Source organism: Scyliorhinus torazame, chromosome 27 (genome assembly GCF_047496885.1).
Source record: "Scyliorhinus torazame isolate Kashiwa2021f chromosome 27, sScyTor2.1, whole genome shotgun sequence".
Lineage (NCBI taxonomy): Eukaryota > Metazoa > Chordata > Chondrichthyes > Carcharhiniformes > Scyliorhinidae > Scyliorhinus > Scyliorhinus torazame.
The window spans coordinates 30,276,709-30,293,122 of record NC_092733.1 but is presented as its reverse complement, the minus strand read 5'-3'; the positions used below and the strand labels follow the sequence as shown (position 1 = coordinate 30,293,122).

The 16,414-nt window shown below is 47.8% G+C and overlaps 1 protein-coding gene across 2 annotated transcripts in view; it reads right to left on the bottom strand.

The window, feature by feature from the left end:
* Positions 1 to 8,554: 8,554 nt before the first annotated feature.
* LOC140403328 (sterile alpha motif domain-containing protein 1-like) overlaps positions 8,555 to 16,414 on the bottom strand; it is a 103,490-nt gene continuing 95,630 nt past the window's right edge. For both annotated transcript variants that reach the window (XM_072491199.1, XM_072491200.1), the window contains one exon: positions 8,555 to 12,111. In XM_072491199.1, coding sequence (XP_072347300.1) covers positions 11,962 to 12,111 — 150 coding nt within the window. In that variant the 3' untranslated portion in view covers positions 8,555 to 11,961. The remainder of the gene's footprint in view (positions 12,112 to 16,414) is intronic.

Genomic DNA, 16,414 nt, shown 5'->3' with positions numbered 1-16,414 from the left:
CGGTGAGGCAATCTGCTGCTGAGCATCATGAATATGTAAAACCATCTCGTATTACCACTAACTGCAGCTAATGGGGAGCTGGCAATGACCGAGAGGCGTTTGCTTTCCCTCCCTTCCCTCCAGCTGTTTGAGGACAGTGACGCCAGGCGGTGCTCCCTCGTCGCCAGCCTGACAAGTCCCGGGCCCACGCCACCCTCCCTGGAGATGTCCCGGGCCCACGCCACCCTCCCTGGAGATGTCCCCCGCCCCTCTCAGCAGCCCTTTGCAATGAAGTGCTCGCACTGTCTTTGCAAGACGTGATGTGGAGATGCCGGCGTTGGACTAGGGTGGGCACAGTAAGAAGTCTTGCAACACCAGGTTAAAGTCCAACAGGTTCCTTTCGAATCACTAGCTTTCGGAGCGCTGCTCCTTCCTCAGGTGAATGAAGAGGTATGTTCCAGAAACATATGATATATATAGACAAATTCGAACATGCACAATGCGTTGAATGCGAGCATTTGCAGTTAATTAAGTGTTTACAGATCCAGAGATGGGGTAACCCCAGGTTAAAGAGGTGCGAATTGTCTCAAGCCAGGACAGCTGGTAGGATTTCGCAGGCCAGATGGCGGGGGATGGATGTAATGCGACATGAATCCCAGGTCCCGGTTGAGGCCGCACTCATGTGTGCGGAACTTGGCTATAAGTTTCTGCTCGGCGATTCTGCGCCGTCGCTCATCCTGAAGGCCGCCTTGGAGAACGCTTACCCGGGGATCAGAGGCTGAATGCCCTTGACTGCTGAAGTGTTCCCCGACTGGAAGGGAACATTCCTGCCTGGTGATTGTCGCGTGATGTCCGTTCATTCGTTGTCGCAGCGTCTGTATGGTCTTGCCAATGTACTACGCTTCGGGACATCCTTTCCTGCAGCGTATGAGGTAGACAACGTTGGCCGAGTCGCACGAGTATGTACCGCGTACCTGTTGGGTGGTGTTCTCACGTGTAATGGTGATACCCATGTCGATGATCTGGCACGTCTTGCAGAGATTGCCATGACAGGGTTGTGTGGTGTTGTGGTCACTGTTCTGAAGACTGGGTAGTTTGCTGCAAACAATGGTTTGTTTAACTGAACAGAACGGACTACTGCAAAGAAGTATACCGACAACTCAACAACCAGGAACACTACAGACAGTTACCCGCTGATCCGACCAAGGAACACATCCGCCAACTTAACAGACTGATCAAGACCTTGGATCCAGACCTTCAGAGCACCCTACGTGCTCTCATCCCACGTACTCTCCCCATTGGAAATCTCTACTGACTCCCGAAAATACACAAGGCCAACACACCAGGCCGTCCTATCGTTTCAGGCAATGGGACCCTGTGTGAGAACCTCTCTGGCTACATCGAGGGCATCTTGAAACCCATCGTACAAGGTACGCCCAGCTCCTGCCGCGACATGACGGACTTCCTACAGAAACTCAGCACTCATGGACCAGTTGAACCAGGAACATTCCCCGCCACAATGGACGTCTCGGCACTCTACACCAGCATCCCCTATAATGACGACATTGCTGCAACAGCCTCAGTATTCAACACCGACAACTGCCAATCTCCAGACGCAATTCTGCAACTCATCTGCTTCATTCTGGATCACAACGTCTTCACCTTCGACAACAAGTTCTTCATCCAGACGCATGGAACAGCCATGGGGACTAAATTTGCACCTCAATATGCCAACATGTTCATGCACAAATTTGAACAAGACCTCCTCACCGCACAGGACCTTCAACCGACGTTATACACCAGATACATTGATGACATTTTTTTCCTTTGGACCCATGGTGAAGAATCACTGAAACGACTACACAAATGACATCAATAAGTTCCATCCCACCATCAGACTCACCATGGACTACTCTCCAAAATCAGTTGCATTTTTGGACACATTCGTCTCCATGGACGGTCACCTCAGCATTTCGCTTTACCGCAAACCCACGGATAACCTCACGATGCTCCACTTCTCCAGCTTCCACCCTAAACACATTAAAGAAGCCATCCCCTATGGATAAGCCCTCCGTATACACAGGATCTGCTCAGATGAGGAGGAGCGTAACAGACATCTACAGACGCTGAAAGATGCCCTCATACAAACGGGATATGGCGCTCGACTCATCGATCGACAGTTCCAACGCGCCACAGCAAAAAAACGCCCCGACCTCCTCAGAAGACAAACACAGGACACAACCGACAGAGTACCCTTCGTCGTCCAGTACTTTTCCGGAGCGGAGAAACTACGACATCTTCTTCGCAGCATTCAACACGTCATCGATGAAGATGAACATCTTGCCAAGGTCATCCCCACTACTTGCCTTCAAACAACCGCGCAACCTCAAACAAACCATTGTTTGCAGCAAACTACCCAGCCTTCAGAACAGCGACCACGACACCACACAACCCTGCCATGGCAATCTCTGCAAGACATGCCAGATCATCGACATGGATACCACCATTACACGTGAGAACACCACCCACCAGGTACGTGGTACATACTCGTGTGACTCGGCCAATGTTGTCTACCTCATACGCTGCAGGAAAGGATGTCCCGAAGCGTGGTACATTGGCGAGACCATGCAGACGCTGCGACAACGAATGAACGGACATCGCGCGACAATCACCAGGCAGGAATGTTCCCTTCCAGTCGGGGAACACTTCAGCAGTCAAGGGCATTCAGCCTCTGATCTCCGGGTAAGCGTTCTCCAAGGCGGCCTTCAGGATGCGCGACAACGCAGAATTGCCGAGCAGAAGCTTATAGCCAAGTCCCGCACACATGGGTGCGGCCTCAACCGGGACCTGGGATTCATGTCGCATTACATTCATCCCCCACCATCTGGCCTGGGCTTGCGAAATCCTACCAACTGTCCTGGCTTGAGACAATTCACATCTCTTTAACCTGTGGTTACCCCTATCTCTGGATCTGTAAACACTTAATTAACTGCAAATGCTCACATTCAAAGCATTGTCTTGCATCTTTGAATTTGTCTATATATATGTTTCTGGAACATACCTCTTCATTCACCTGAGGAAGGAGCAGTGCTCCGAAAGCTAGTGTTTGAAACAAACCTGTTGGACTTTAACCTGGTGTTGTAAGACTTCTTACTTTGCAAAACGTGACAGACAGTCCACAAAGAGGAAGCCTGGCTTGTAACATCAATCACAGCGACTGGGAATTTCCCAGTGGGCAGTCGCCAAGCTTAACAGAGCCATGACCCCAGGAATGGACCCCAAGTAACAATAAATATCTTTATTATTGTATTATTGTCACAAGTAGGCTAACATTAACACTGCAATGAAATTACTGTGAAAGGCCCCTAGTCGCCACACTCTGGCGCCTGTTCGCGTACACACAGGGAGAATTCAGAATGTCCAGTTCACCTAACAAGCACGTCTTGTGGAGGAAACCGGAGCACCCGGAGGAAACCCACGCAGACACGGGGAGAACGTGCAGACACCGCACAGTGACCCAAGCCGGGAATCGAACCTGGGACCCTGGAGCTGTGAAGCAACAGTGCTAACAACTGTGCTGCCCAGTGCAATGAAACAAAGTGGGATTCATATCTGGCAAGCTCCAGGAATCGACGGGTACACCTGCTTGTGGAATGTTGTTGGTTTGCATTCGCCTCGCCTGAGTGTGACTACAGCGATAGTCAGGTTTCAATTGCCCTACACGCATTCAGCTCAGGCACTATAAACACAGTTCTGGGCCTGTGATCGCCCAAAGCACCAGGACAAAACCCCACCTCTTTGTAACAGCAACAGAATGCATCTTATTTGGTCGCTCTCAGTTTAACCCCATTAGCTCCAAACTATTTTCAGGACCCCACAATAGTGAGGCGTGGATCGTCATTTGAACGCTGGCCTGGGTCCAGACCTAATGCAAGTTTGGTAATGCTTTGCATCAAGTTGCTCATTGTGCATGGATAACCTCTGGCTATTTTTGAATGTGAGAACAATTTGTATTGATACGACGCCTTGAACCTCCCAGGATAGTTTTGCCCCATTATCGAAAGATAGATGCACTGGCATTGGAGTCAGTCCCGGGAAGGTTGACTAGATCATATCCGAGTATGGAAGTATTTTCCTATGAGGAGAGGTTGAGTCGGTTGGGCCTGTGCTCATTGGAGTTTAGAAGAATGAGAGGTGACCTTATTGAGACATATCGAATGCACAGGGGGCTCGACAGGGTAGATGCTCAGAGGTTGTTTCCCTTTGTGGGAGAGTCTAGGACCAGAGGGAAGAATCTCAGAGTAAGAGGGTCGCCCATTTCAGACAGAGATGAGGAGGAATTTCTTCTCTCAGAGGGGAGTGAATCTGTGGAGTTCTTCACTGTCGCTGGGTCAAAATCCTGGAACTGTCTCCCTAACAGCACTGTGAATGTACGTACACCACAAGGACTCAAGCAGGCAGCTCAGCACTACCATCTCAAGGGCAACTAGGGATGGGCAACAAATGCTGGACCGCAAGGTTCACATCCAGCAAAAAATGTATTAAAAAAAATAAGAGTTATGTGGGTGCCAGTGATATTGGGTAATCATTGCATTTTTTTGAGCAATCTTTTTTTATTTGTTCCAGGTACGTGGGCGTCGCCCAGCATTTATTGCCCATCCCTAATTGCCCGAGAACTGAGGCCATTTCAGTCAACCACATTCGCTGTGGGTCACAGGTAGGCCAGACCGGATAAGGATGGCAGATTTCCTTCTCTGAAGGTCAATAGTGAGCCAGATGGGGCAGCACGGTGAGGCAGTCGGTTAGCATTCCTGCCTCACGGCGCCAAGGTCCCAGGATTGATCCGAGTCACTGTCCGTGTGGAATTTGCACGTTTTCCCCGTGTTTGCGTGGGTTTCACCCTCCACAACCCAAAAATGTGCAACAATGTCCTCTGTTGGGGCTGACCAGAAGGAGTGGCAGGAATCTTAAATTTAGTGCGAGACAGGAAGCAGTTTTTCACAGAAATTATCGTTGTGATCTGGAGCCAACTTCCCTAAAAGAAAGTTTCATGTTCGGACAATTCAAATGTTGATGACCGAGATGGACAGATTAGTGGAACACATTCAAGGGGCTGAATGGCCTCCTCCTGCACAGTCAAACCTTAATTCTCACCGTACCAAAGCAGCCGTGATGCTGTTCATCTGAAATGGGCCAGACGTCGTACGTCCTTGACAGAGGATCCGTTCATTCTGTGGAATATGTCCCGTAGAGCCCGATAACCGGTTGAAAATGAAGGAATCTCCGGGGCCCCCAAGGAAAGTGACCCACTGGACCAGAAAACATATACTGTAACCAACTGTTGCTGCCCTCTACTGGTTTCAAGAGACAAATCAGTGCTCAATACAAGCTTGATTTAATACAGCTTTATTTATCGCACTCAGATTTCAGTTATGTGCTTATGTTACATAAGTTTCAAGACACACAACTTGAACTCAAAACACTAGCCTATAGTGAACTGGCCAGGCCACGCTGGGGGGGGGAGGGGGGGGGGGGGGGGGGCGCTGCTCAGAGTTTCCAAACCCTGGGATCCTGTTTTCCGAATGTTGATCCCAGGGTCATCGCTGCTGAAATCTCAATGTCCTTCTCTTTACAAAGTTTAGTCCTTAGTACATAGTTTGTTCTAGCTACAATCCCATAGTACATAGGCATCATAGATTCCCCCCAAAAGATAATTACAAAATGTGCAGGAGGATAAAATAAAGGATTAAAGTGGTTAGCACAATTGCTTCACAGCTCCAGGGACCCAGGTTCGATTACGGCTTGGGTCACTGTCTGTGCGGAGTCTGCACATCCTCCCCGTGTCGGCGCGGGTTTCCTCCGGGTGCTCCGGTTTCCTCCCACAGTCCAAAGATGTGCAGGTTAGGTGGATTGGCCATGCTAAAATATTGCCCTTAGTGTCCAAAAATTGCCCTTAGGTGTTGGGTGGGGTTACTGGGTTATGGGGATAGGGTGGAGGTGTGGGCCTTGGGTGCTCTTTCCAAGAGCCGGTGCAGACTCGATGGGCCGAATGGCCTCCTTCTGCACTGTAAATTCTGTGAGTTATGATCTATAAAAGACGAGAGGAGTCAGAGCTTGTGAAAACGCAGTCACTCTTGCTCTCACATCACCCGACTCCCTGGAATGCAGGCATGTTAATCTGAGGAGTGTTACAAATCAAGTGGAGGTACAATTTGCCAGGTGGGATTACGATAAAGCGGCTGTAAAAGAGACCTGGTTTAAGGAAGGGAACTCAACATTCCTGGTTCGATAGGGAGGGGAAAAGACACGGGTGGGAAGTGACAATACAAATTAGCGATAATATTACAGATCAACAGGAGGATGGTGTACTCGACCAAATCTATATGGTTACAGTTCGGGATTGAAAAGGGCTTCATAGAATTTACAGTACAGAAGGAGGCCATTTGGCCCATCGGGTCTGCACCGGCCCTTGGAAAGAGCAACCCTACCTGAGCCCACACCTCCACCCTATCCCTGACTTATTGCATTAATACTGTCAGGGACATATTGAGGAGGGGATAGATCAGCCCATCCTTCAGCAAATTCACATGCCATACACAAATAATAGGAGTAGGAACAGAAAGGGATTTCAATGACCCTAATATGGACTGGGTAATAATTGAGAATAATGGGTGAGGAAAATGTGTGCAGGAGAACACGCTTAATCAAGTTTGTTTCTCGTCCAACGAGGAAGGGAGCAGTGTCAGATTAAATATAATTAGATGCAAAGTAGTTACGTAAAAGAGCAGAGAAAAATCAAAAGTGAAAATGTCCACCTGGCAGACAGCCAAGTTCAATGATTTGAAAAGGAATTTTGCAAAGGAGGGACCTGTGACGGAGGAAGACGTCCTTTGCACTATGTTTATATTTGTATGTACAGTTTCTTCTGTTATTGTTACAAAATCACAAATGCCTCAATAAAATGTTTTACATAAAAAAAGAAAAAGGATCTTTCACTGACGGACTGCAAGCGCAAATTGGCCAGGAAAATAGTAAACACGCGGCCTTTTGAGGTAGCTTGGGTACGCATGAATTCTCAGTTCGAGAAGCCAGGGTTCATAGAACCCCAACAATGCAGATGTAGGCCATACAGCCCATCGAGTCTGCACTGGCCCTTGCTCCGATAGAACACCCTACCTAGGCCCGAGCCCCATAACCCCAACTAACGTTTGGGCAATTTAGCATGGCCAATTCACCAAATCTGCACATCTTTGGACTGTGGGAGGAAACCGGAGCACCCGGAGGAAACCCACGCAAACTCCACACAGGCAGTCACCTGAGGCCAGAATTGAACCCGGGTCCCTGGCGCTGTGAGGCAACAGTGCTAACCACTGTGCCACCATGCCGCCCCAATAACAAGGGTTAATAAGGGATGGATTTGTTGCGAGACTAATCTTGATTGATAAACATTGTTTGGCGAAATGGCGGAGAGGGCCGATGAAGGGAGTGCAGTACATGCCATTTTTTTGTCTTTATATTTCAATGGGATGTGGGCATCGCTGGCAGGGTCCAACATTTGTTGCCCATCCCTAATTGTCCTCATACGGAGTGGCAGGCGAGACCATTTCAGAGAGGGACAGTTAAGGGTCGACCACGTCGCTGTGGGTCTGGAGTCACATGTAGGCCAGACCGAGTAAGGACGATGGGTTTCCTTCCTTCAGGAGGGAGAACCGCCTTCAGAGACCTGCTGCTGGGTAATCTGGTTGGTTGGCAGCTCTCTAGTCCCTGCAGTGCCAGAGGCGACAGTGGAGAGGCAAACAGACCCCACAGTCAAAGTTCCAGCAGCAGGCACGTGTAGGGTGACACCTGGGTGGTGTGGTTAGTAAGGTGGCGAGGTCAGGTTGGAGGACAGTTGGGTGGCAAGTCGGAACGAGGAGGCAGTCGGGGGAGAAGGGGGTCATTGTGTAATTGGGGGGATCAGTTGTACTTAAATGTGCATGTCACATGGCGTTAGGGGAGACGGTGGAGTGGTGGCAATCTCACTGGACTAATAATGTGGAGGTCCAGGCTAAAGCTACTGGGACGTGGGTTCAAATCCCACTGTGGCAGTGGGTGCAATTTAAATTTAATTGAATCAATCTGGAATTGAAAGCTAGTCTCGATAACGATGACCGTGAAAATACTATTGATTGCCATGACAACCCATCTGGTTCACTTAATGTCCGTTGGGGAAGTAAATCCGCCGTCCTTACCTTGTCTGGCCTACGTGCGGCTCCAGGTCCAATGTGACTCCAGCCTGCTGTGCACAAGCTCAGGAATCGCCTCAAAAGGAATTCCTTAAAATCTACCTCTTTCACCAAGCTTTTGGTCACATGTCCTATCTCGATGGGCCGAATGGCCTCCTCGATGGGCCGAATGGCCCCCTTCTGCACCGTAAAATTCTATGATCTCACATAGCTCAGTATTGAAGTTTGATAATGCGTCTCTAAAGCACCGTGGTACATTTTACTCCCAAGTAATGTGTAAGTCACTATCCAAAGGCAGGTTGTTGCTACAAAATGAACACGCCTGAGAAATTCCACAAACCAACAAGAACCATTTTGAATCAACAAGTTTATTAAACACTTTTCATTTGAACACTGTTGCTTTTATTGCTTAACAGCATCTCAGTTAGCAAGAATAACCTCTTAAAAACTCACACTATCCATTTTGTGCATTCCATTCAAAACACATGGCTTTTTGTTACTCCTTTATTATAAAATCTCACAATTTAAACACACAAAAGAATCGGTAAAGCGCATTGACGGCTGTTGTTTGCAGGGCTCAATCTCTCAGCACCAGCTTGGGACCCCCACCTCACTCAAAGGGAAAGGGCAGCGGCTGAGGTTGTGCCAATGTTTTGCACCACACGGGAGGCCCAGTGCACAGGCGTGCGTCTTACTGCCACAGTCCGCAGCGCTCTTGAGCGGCGAGGCTCGGCAGGAAAAGGCACACCTGCCTCGGCACCTGGGATGGTGCCCCCTGCCACCACGGGAATACAAGTACAACGGCTGACTGAGAGAGACAACTCTGAAAACAGCACAGCACACGTGGAGTGCAAAAGGAAAGCTGATCATTCTCCAGCTGGGCAAGGACGTAAATGCACAGGAAAAGCTGCCGTAAACCCGGTGGACAGAACTTTAAATTTTCATTCCCTTTTCAGCAATTCCTAACACATGTGCGAGATTTTTCAAATTATCCTCATTGCTTTTTATAAAGCCCCCTGTTTCTGTTTATAAAGCCCCCCCCCTCACCTACAATCCCACCGTCCCTCGCCTGATCCCTAACTTAGGGTCACACTGTCCTCACTGGTAGCGTACACGACCACTCCTGAAATTATAAGATCCCGAATAAAGGATGTTGCTCACATTAGGGCTAGGCCGCACAGCATTGTTGTTCAGAGGCAATCTTTCAAAAGGCTGGTGGAAATCTGGAACTCCCTTCCCCCAAAAAGCTGCTGGAGGCTCAACTGAAGATTTCAAAACGGAGATTTATAAGATTAAGTTGGTTAAGGTTGTTCAGGGGTCCGGGGCTGGTGGTGGGCGATGAGGCTCGGATACAGAGTAGCCCTGATCTAATTGAACGGCCTCCTCCTGTTCCAAAGTCAGTTTGGGACCACAATAGGCTTGAGAAATGGGCAGCACGGTAGCACAGTGGGGTTCGCACTGTTGCTTCACAGCTTCAGGGTCCCAGGGTCGTTTCCCGGCTTGGGTCACTGTCTGCACGTCCTCCCCGTGGGTTTCCTCCGGGTGCTCCGGTTTCCTCCCACGGTCCGAATATGTGCGGGTTAGGTGGATTGGCCATCTAAATTGCCCTTAGTGTCGAAACAAATGTGAGGTGGGGTTACTGGGATAGGGTGGAGGCGGGGGCTTGAGTGGGGTGCTCTTTCCAAGGGCCGGTGCAGATTCGATGGGCCAAATGGCCTCCTTCTGCACTGTAAAATTCTATGAATATTCTACGAAATGTTAAATGCGCCACGTAGTCAAATAAACCCACCATCATAGAACAGAATACTATTATAATAGAACAGAACACTATTCTATGTCGGTGGGTTGGCTATGTGGTGAATTTAACGTACGTTATGTTTTCACTATGCACAAGGCACGGCATTCGATCTGTATCTACCGTGCAGAGCTGCAGTGATGCTTAGTGATGTCTTCCTGAAACCAATCCAAATACTCCCAAGTCGAGTTCTTCCCCATCCCAACTTTTATTGAATCACTTCTGCAACTGAACTGAATTGTGGGGTAACTTGTGGTGGCACCAACGCCCGATTTCGATTTCTCCAAAGAAGGGTTCCTCACGTGGCCCAGACGATGAATGTTTAAAATGAGCGGGACCGCATGCCCATTGATTCCTCAGCTTGTGCAAGAGCTGGCCAACAAAGGCACCTCCGCTTTAGTCATTTTCAAACCGGGGCCTCAGGCGCGTAGATGCGCCCAAGGTAACCCATCGAGGTGATTCAACCAGACTGTGAGTGGAACTATAAGCTGAAACTGGTGGAAATAAAAACTCAAGGGGAAAACCAGGGGAGGTCACAGGAAGAAAGGTTTAACTCAAAGGTTTGCCAAGCAGAAAGCCTAAAAAAAAAAGGCCACGTTTTTAACCCAGCATCTGGACACACACGGGGAGAAACTTCCAGAATCCTGCACGTGAACACAAGCCAATTTTGCACTTAAATCTTCTGAAGGCAAATGCCACAAAAAATTTACAGGAAACGAATACCCGAAAGCAAGGGATTGGCTAAATCTGTCACCTTCACTGAGCGACACCGCATTAAAGTTCTATCCACTTGACACCCCAAGAGGCTGGTTATAACGACGAAACAACCTTCCCTGGGGTTGCAGATGAAGAGTCAGGTCAAGCATAGTTTCAGACTGAGCGGGGAATAACCAGACTAGAGCACACAGAAGTAATTATGCTTCCATTACAAAGGAATACATCCTGTACTAATTTTGATATTTCCCCATATAAATTCCATATTTCTAATACAAACTGCCCATGTAAACACGTCACATTGCAGTTACATCCTCCTGCCAGGGGAGGCGCAGTTACATGGCAAGTTGACACACCAGAATTCCATACAGGTATAGACAAAGGAAGAAAACAATTAAGAGGAATTGCGGACAGAGGCCAAGTTTAAATACATTTTTAAAAAATTCTGCAGACTCATTCGGCAACACACAAAATCCTGCAAGTGTGAGTAAACAGTCACAACCCCCAGCTCGCAAGATTTCAATTTAAGGCTTGTTGCATTTCGAAGCACACAGGTAACATCTAGTATAACAAAAACGTTCAAAATAGATGAGACACACTTCCAGCACCAGTGACAACTGTACTCGCTTGAAGCAAGACTCCAAAAGTAATTAACGCAACGAGGGCGTAATTGTGAAAAGATAGAGAGCATGGAAATAACAATCCAACTGCTCCGCAACCTAGGGGCCCCGCGAAAAGATTGTGTGTCCATTTTGAAGGGGATTTCCTTTATTGGGGAGATACAATCGAGCTGCCAGCCCCCACCCGACTGTAGGAAGATGCTCATTCTGTTCAGTACTTATTGCTCTATCTTCCCCTCCGCCACCTCCCCCATTGCAGACCGGCACACTCACAATCGCAGCCAAGTCAGCACGGCTATTTTCTTGGCGCCAGCCAGATGACGAGATCCGGGAAAAAGCCCCGCATGGGGCACTCAGCTAGGCCACAGAAAGGTGGGGGGGGGGGATTCCAGTGCAGTGTGGGTCATACCGTGACGAGAGAGGTTTTAACACTCCCCAAACCCTGCTTTGTACAAACCCAGCACTTCTTCTTAAATAAATGTCTTATTCCTGCCGGCGTTCCTCCTTTCCCTTTAAAAATCAGACAAATTTAATTTGGGAATACATTAAAGTGAGGCTGCAGTGGAGCGCGTGCAGGTAGAAGCTGGGTGGACAGGGCACATAATCTGCTGCCAATGGCAGGCATCCATCAGCATGAGGGCGCCTCATTGTTAAAATGGTGTAACTGCAGCACCTTGATATGATACTCGTATATCTTCAGTGCGGGGCCCAGTTTAATTGCCAGTCCCGTCAGAACATCGTTCCTCTTCATTAGGAGCAGGGACTTGCCATCAATCTCCTGCAATAAGGAAGAATAGGAATCTTTAACTCAATAACATCATTACTTCACTGGAATGAGGTGTGCACTCACTGTGCCAGGCACAGACCCCGTTAAGCCTCAACTACAAAATCGAACTCGCGCACTTGGAATCTATGTACACACAGGGATAGGAGACGCTCTGGGTGGACATCCGGCAATCACTGCTTGGGATACCAGATCCCGCTGGATTCGGGAAGCCTACATTCATACATATAGAGGAACATTATTACATACAGAGGATATAAGGCACAGAAATAGGCAATTCAGTCCATGCCAGTGTTTACACTTCACTTGAGCCTCCTCCCACCATAGAATCCCGAGGAGGCCATTCGGCCCATCAGGTCTGCACCGACCCTCCGAAGGAACACCCTACCTAGGCCCAATCCCCTTAATCCCACCTAACCGTTGGACACCAAGGAGCTATTCAGCACAGCTAATCCACCTAACCTGCACATCTTTGGACTGTGGGAGGAAACGGGAGCACCCGGAGGAAACCCACGCACACACGGGGAGAACGTGCAAACTCCACAGTCAACCCGTGTCCCTGGCGCTGCGAGGCCGCCGTGCTAACCGCTGTGCCACATCATCTAAATCTACCATTGTAACCCTCTATTCCTTTTGCCTTCATGCGCTTGCCCGTTTTCACTTAAACTGCCTCAATGCCATTTGCTTCAATCGTTCCCTGTGGCCGCGAGTTCCACATTCTCACCACTTTCTCTGGGTGAAAAGGATTCTTCCGAATTTCCTTTTTGGGTTCCTCGATGACCATCTTACACTGATGACCTCCAGTACAAGCTCTACCCCACAAGCAGAAACATTTTCTCCGTATCTACTCTTATCAAAAGCTACCTTTCCTTTGAGACCGCTCACCCCTCAGCCTTCTTTTTTCAAGAAAAAAAAGAGACCCCAGCTTATCGATCCTTTCCTGATACGTACACCCAGGAATTTCCAACATCATCCTGGCAAATCTTCTCTGCAGCCTCTCCAATGTCCCCAACACTCTTTTCTTTATAACATGGTGTCAGAACCGCACGGAGCACTCCATGTGCAGTCCAACCAAGGTTCTATACGGTTTCAGTGTGGATTCCCTAATTTTCAATTAGATCCCTTCAGAAATGAGGTGCATCAGGTCCCCCGGAACGGGAGTCCGATAGCCACTACCATGCCTTGAGGCCAGACGGTAGTTCCGGTCCATTTATGGTCCTGCCAGCTGTCGCGAAGTAGATTCCAGCGTGTACAGTGTTCTGTTTCTGATTCAACCAACAAGTGGCATTTACTGCAAATGATGGTACGTTTCTGATGAGTGCTCTCTTCACCAAGGACGGCACTGCTGAGGCAAGAGGCTGATAACCAACTTAAAAAGGTGGGCAAGTTTAGACAGTCAGTGGAAATACCGGAAGCCTGAGGGAGTCCCAGCATAAACGTATTAAGAGACAGCCACCAAGAAGAGCCATTATGTTATCCGGACCTTCATAGGGGCTGTCCTTAAGGAGAATGCAGCCGGACGGCTTTTGGGTTGCTAGTCAGCTGACCCATAGAAACATAGAATATAAGAGCAGGAGGGGCCCACTCGGCCCCCCGAGCCAGCTCATTATGGTCATGACTGATCATCCAACTCAGTAACCCGGATGTTCTGGTTTCCTCCCACAGTCCAAAGACATGCAGGTTAGGTGGATTGGCCATGCTGAATTGCCCTTAGTGTCCAAAAAGGTAAGGAGGAGTTATTGCGTTACGGGGATAGGGTGGAAGTGAGGACTTAAATGGGTCGGTGCAGGCTCGATGGGCCGAATGGCCTCCTTCGGCACTGTATGTTCTATGTAACTGTTCCCACTTTCCCCCCATATCCTTTGATCCCTTTAGCCCCAAGTACTATGTCTAACTCCTTCTTGGACACATACAATATTTTGGCCTGAACTGCTTTCTGTGGTAGCGAATTCCACAGACTGACCACTCACTGGGCGAAGACATTTTTCCTCATCTCAGTCCTAAACGACCCTCTTATGGACTGACCTGATTAATACTACACCCCTATATGCTTCACCCGATGCCAGTGTTATGTGTTCACATTGTGTACCTTGTGTTGCCCTATTATGTATTTTCTTTTCTTTTCATGTACTTAATGGTCTATTTTAGCTGCTCGCAGAAAAATAGTTTTCACTGTACCTCTGTACACGTGACAATAAACAAAATCCAAATCCAAATAGTTTGCCCCGTATCCTTAGGTTTCTATGAGCCCCCCCCCCCCCTCATTCTTCTAAACTCCAGCGAATACAATCCTAACCAATGCAACTCTCCACCGAGGTCAGTCTCGCCATCCCAAGGATAATAATCTGCCTCACTGATTTTGCTACCAAAGTGGATAACCTCACATTTATCCACATATACTGCATCTGTCATGCATTTGCCCAATCACTCAACTTTTCCAAATCACTCTTCACAACTCACTCTCCACACTCCCACCCAGCTTTGTACCATCTGCAAATTTGGAGATGCTATATTTAGTCCCTTCATCTTAATCATTAATATATATTATGAATAGCTAGGTCCCTGATCCCTGCGGTACCCCACTCGTTACTGCCTACCTTTTGGAAAAAGACCTGTTTATTCCTACTCTTTGTTTCCTGTCTGCCAACCAGTTTTCCATCCATCTCAATACACTAACCCCAATCCCATGCGCTTTAATTTTACACGCTAATCTCTTGTGTGGGGCTTTGTCGAAAGCCTTCTGAAAGTCCAAATAAACCATATCCACTGGCTCGCCCTCATCAACTCTGCTAGTTACATTCTCGAAGAATTCCAGTAGATTTGTCAAGCATGATTTCCCCATCATAAATCCACGTTGACTCTGTCCGACCTTGCAACTGTTTTCCCAAGTGCACTGCGACTAAACCTTTCATAATGGACTCTAGCATTTTCCCTACTACTGACGTCAGGCTGACTGGTCTATAATTCCCTGTTTTCTCTCAATCTCCCCTTCCAAATAGTGGGGTTACATTAGCTACCCTCCAATACTGCAGTATTAATGTAAGCCTACTTGTGCCACTAATAAAAATGATTATACTAATAAAATTATCTGTTGGAATTGTTCCAGAGTCTATAGAATTCTGGGAGATGACCACCAATGCATCCACTATTTTTAGCACCACTTCCTCAAATACTCTGGGATATAGATTATCAAGCCCTGCAGATTTATCGGCGTTCAATCCCATCAATCTCCCCAACAACATTTCCTGACTGATACTGATTTCATTCAATTCTTCCCGCTCACTAAACTCTTGTGTTCCCCAGCATTTCTGGTATGTTATTTATGCAAGAACACGCACTAACAGATTCAAAAACAGCTTCTTCCCAGCTGTTACCAGACTCCTGAATGACCCTCTTATGGACTGAACTGATCACTTCACGCATCTTCTCCACTGAGGAGTACTACACTCTGTATGCTTCACCCGATGCCTGTGTCTATATATTTACGTTGTGTATTTATGTTATTTTTTCATGTACGGAACGACCTGTCTGGACTGCGCGCAGAACAATACTTTTCACTGTACCTCAGCACACGTGACAATAAACCCAAATCCAATCCAATCCCAATCCTCCTTTGTGAAGACAGAACCAAAGCATGTATTTAGTTGGTCAGCCATTTCTTTGTTCCCCAGCACTGGGAAGTTCCAAGTCACTCACCATCCTGACTTGGAAAAATGTTGCCGTTCCTTCACTGTCGCTGGGTCAAACTCCTGGAACCCCTTCTCTAACAGCACTGTGGGTGCACCTACACCACGTGGATTGTAGCTGTGCAAGAAGGCAGCTCACCACCACCTTCTGATGGGCAATTAAGATGGGCAACAAATGCTGGCCTTGCCAGTGATGCCCACATTCCTTAAAAAATGAATTTTTAAAAAATATATAAATTCCCCTATTTTTGACTGTAAGAGTCCTAAATTTGTCTTCACCAATCTTTTTCTCTTCACATACCTCTAGAAGCTCTTACAGTCAGTTCGTCTGTTTCTTGCAAGCTTACTTTCTTACTCTAGTTTCACCTTCTTAATCTATCCCTTTGTCTTCCTTTGCTGAATTCTATACTGCTCCCAATCTCCAGCTCTGTTGCTTCTTTTGGCCAATTTGAATGACCCTTCCTTGCATCTAATACTACCTCTAATTCTAATAATAATAATCTTTATTGTCACTATTAGGCTTACATTGACACTGCAATGAAGTTACTGTGAAATTCCCCTAGTCGCCACATTCCGCTGCCTGTTTGGGTACACAGAGGGAGAATTCAGAA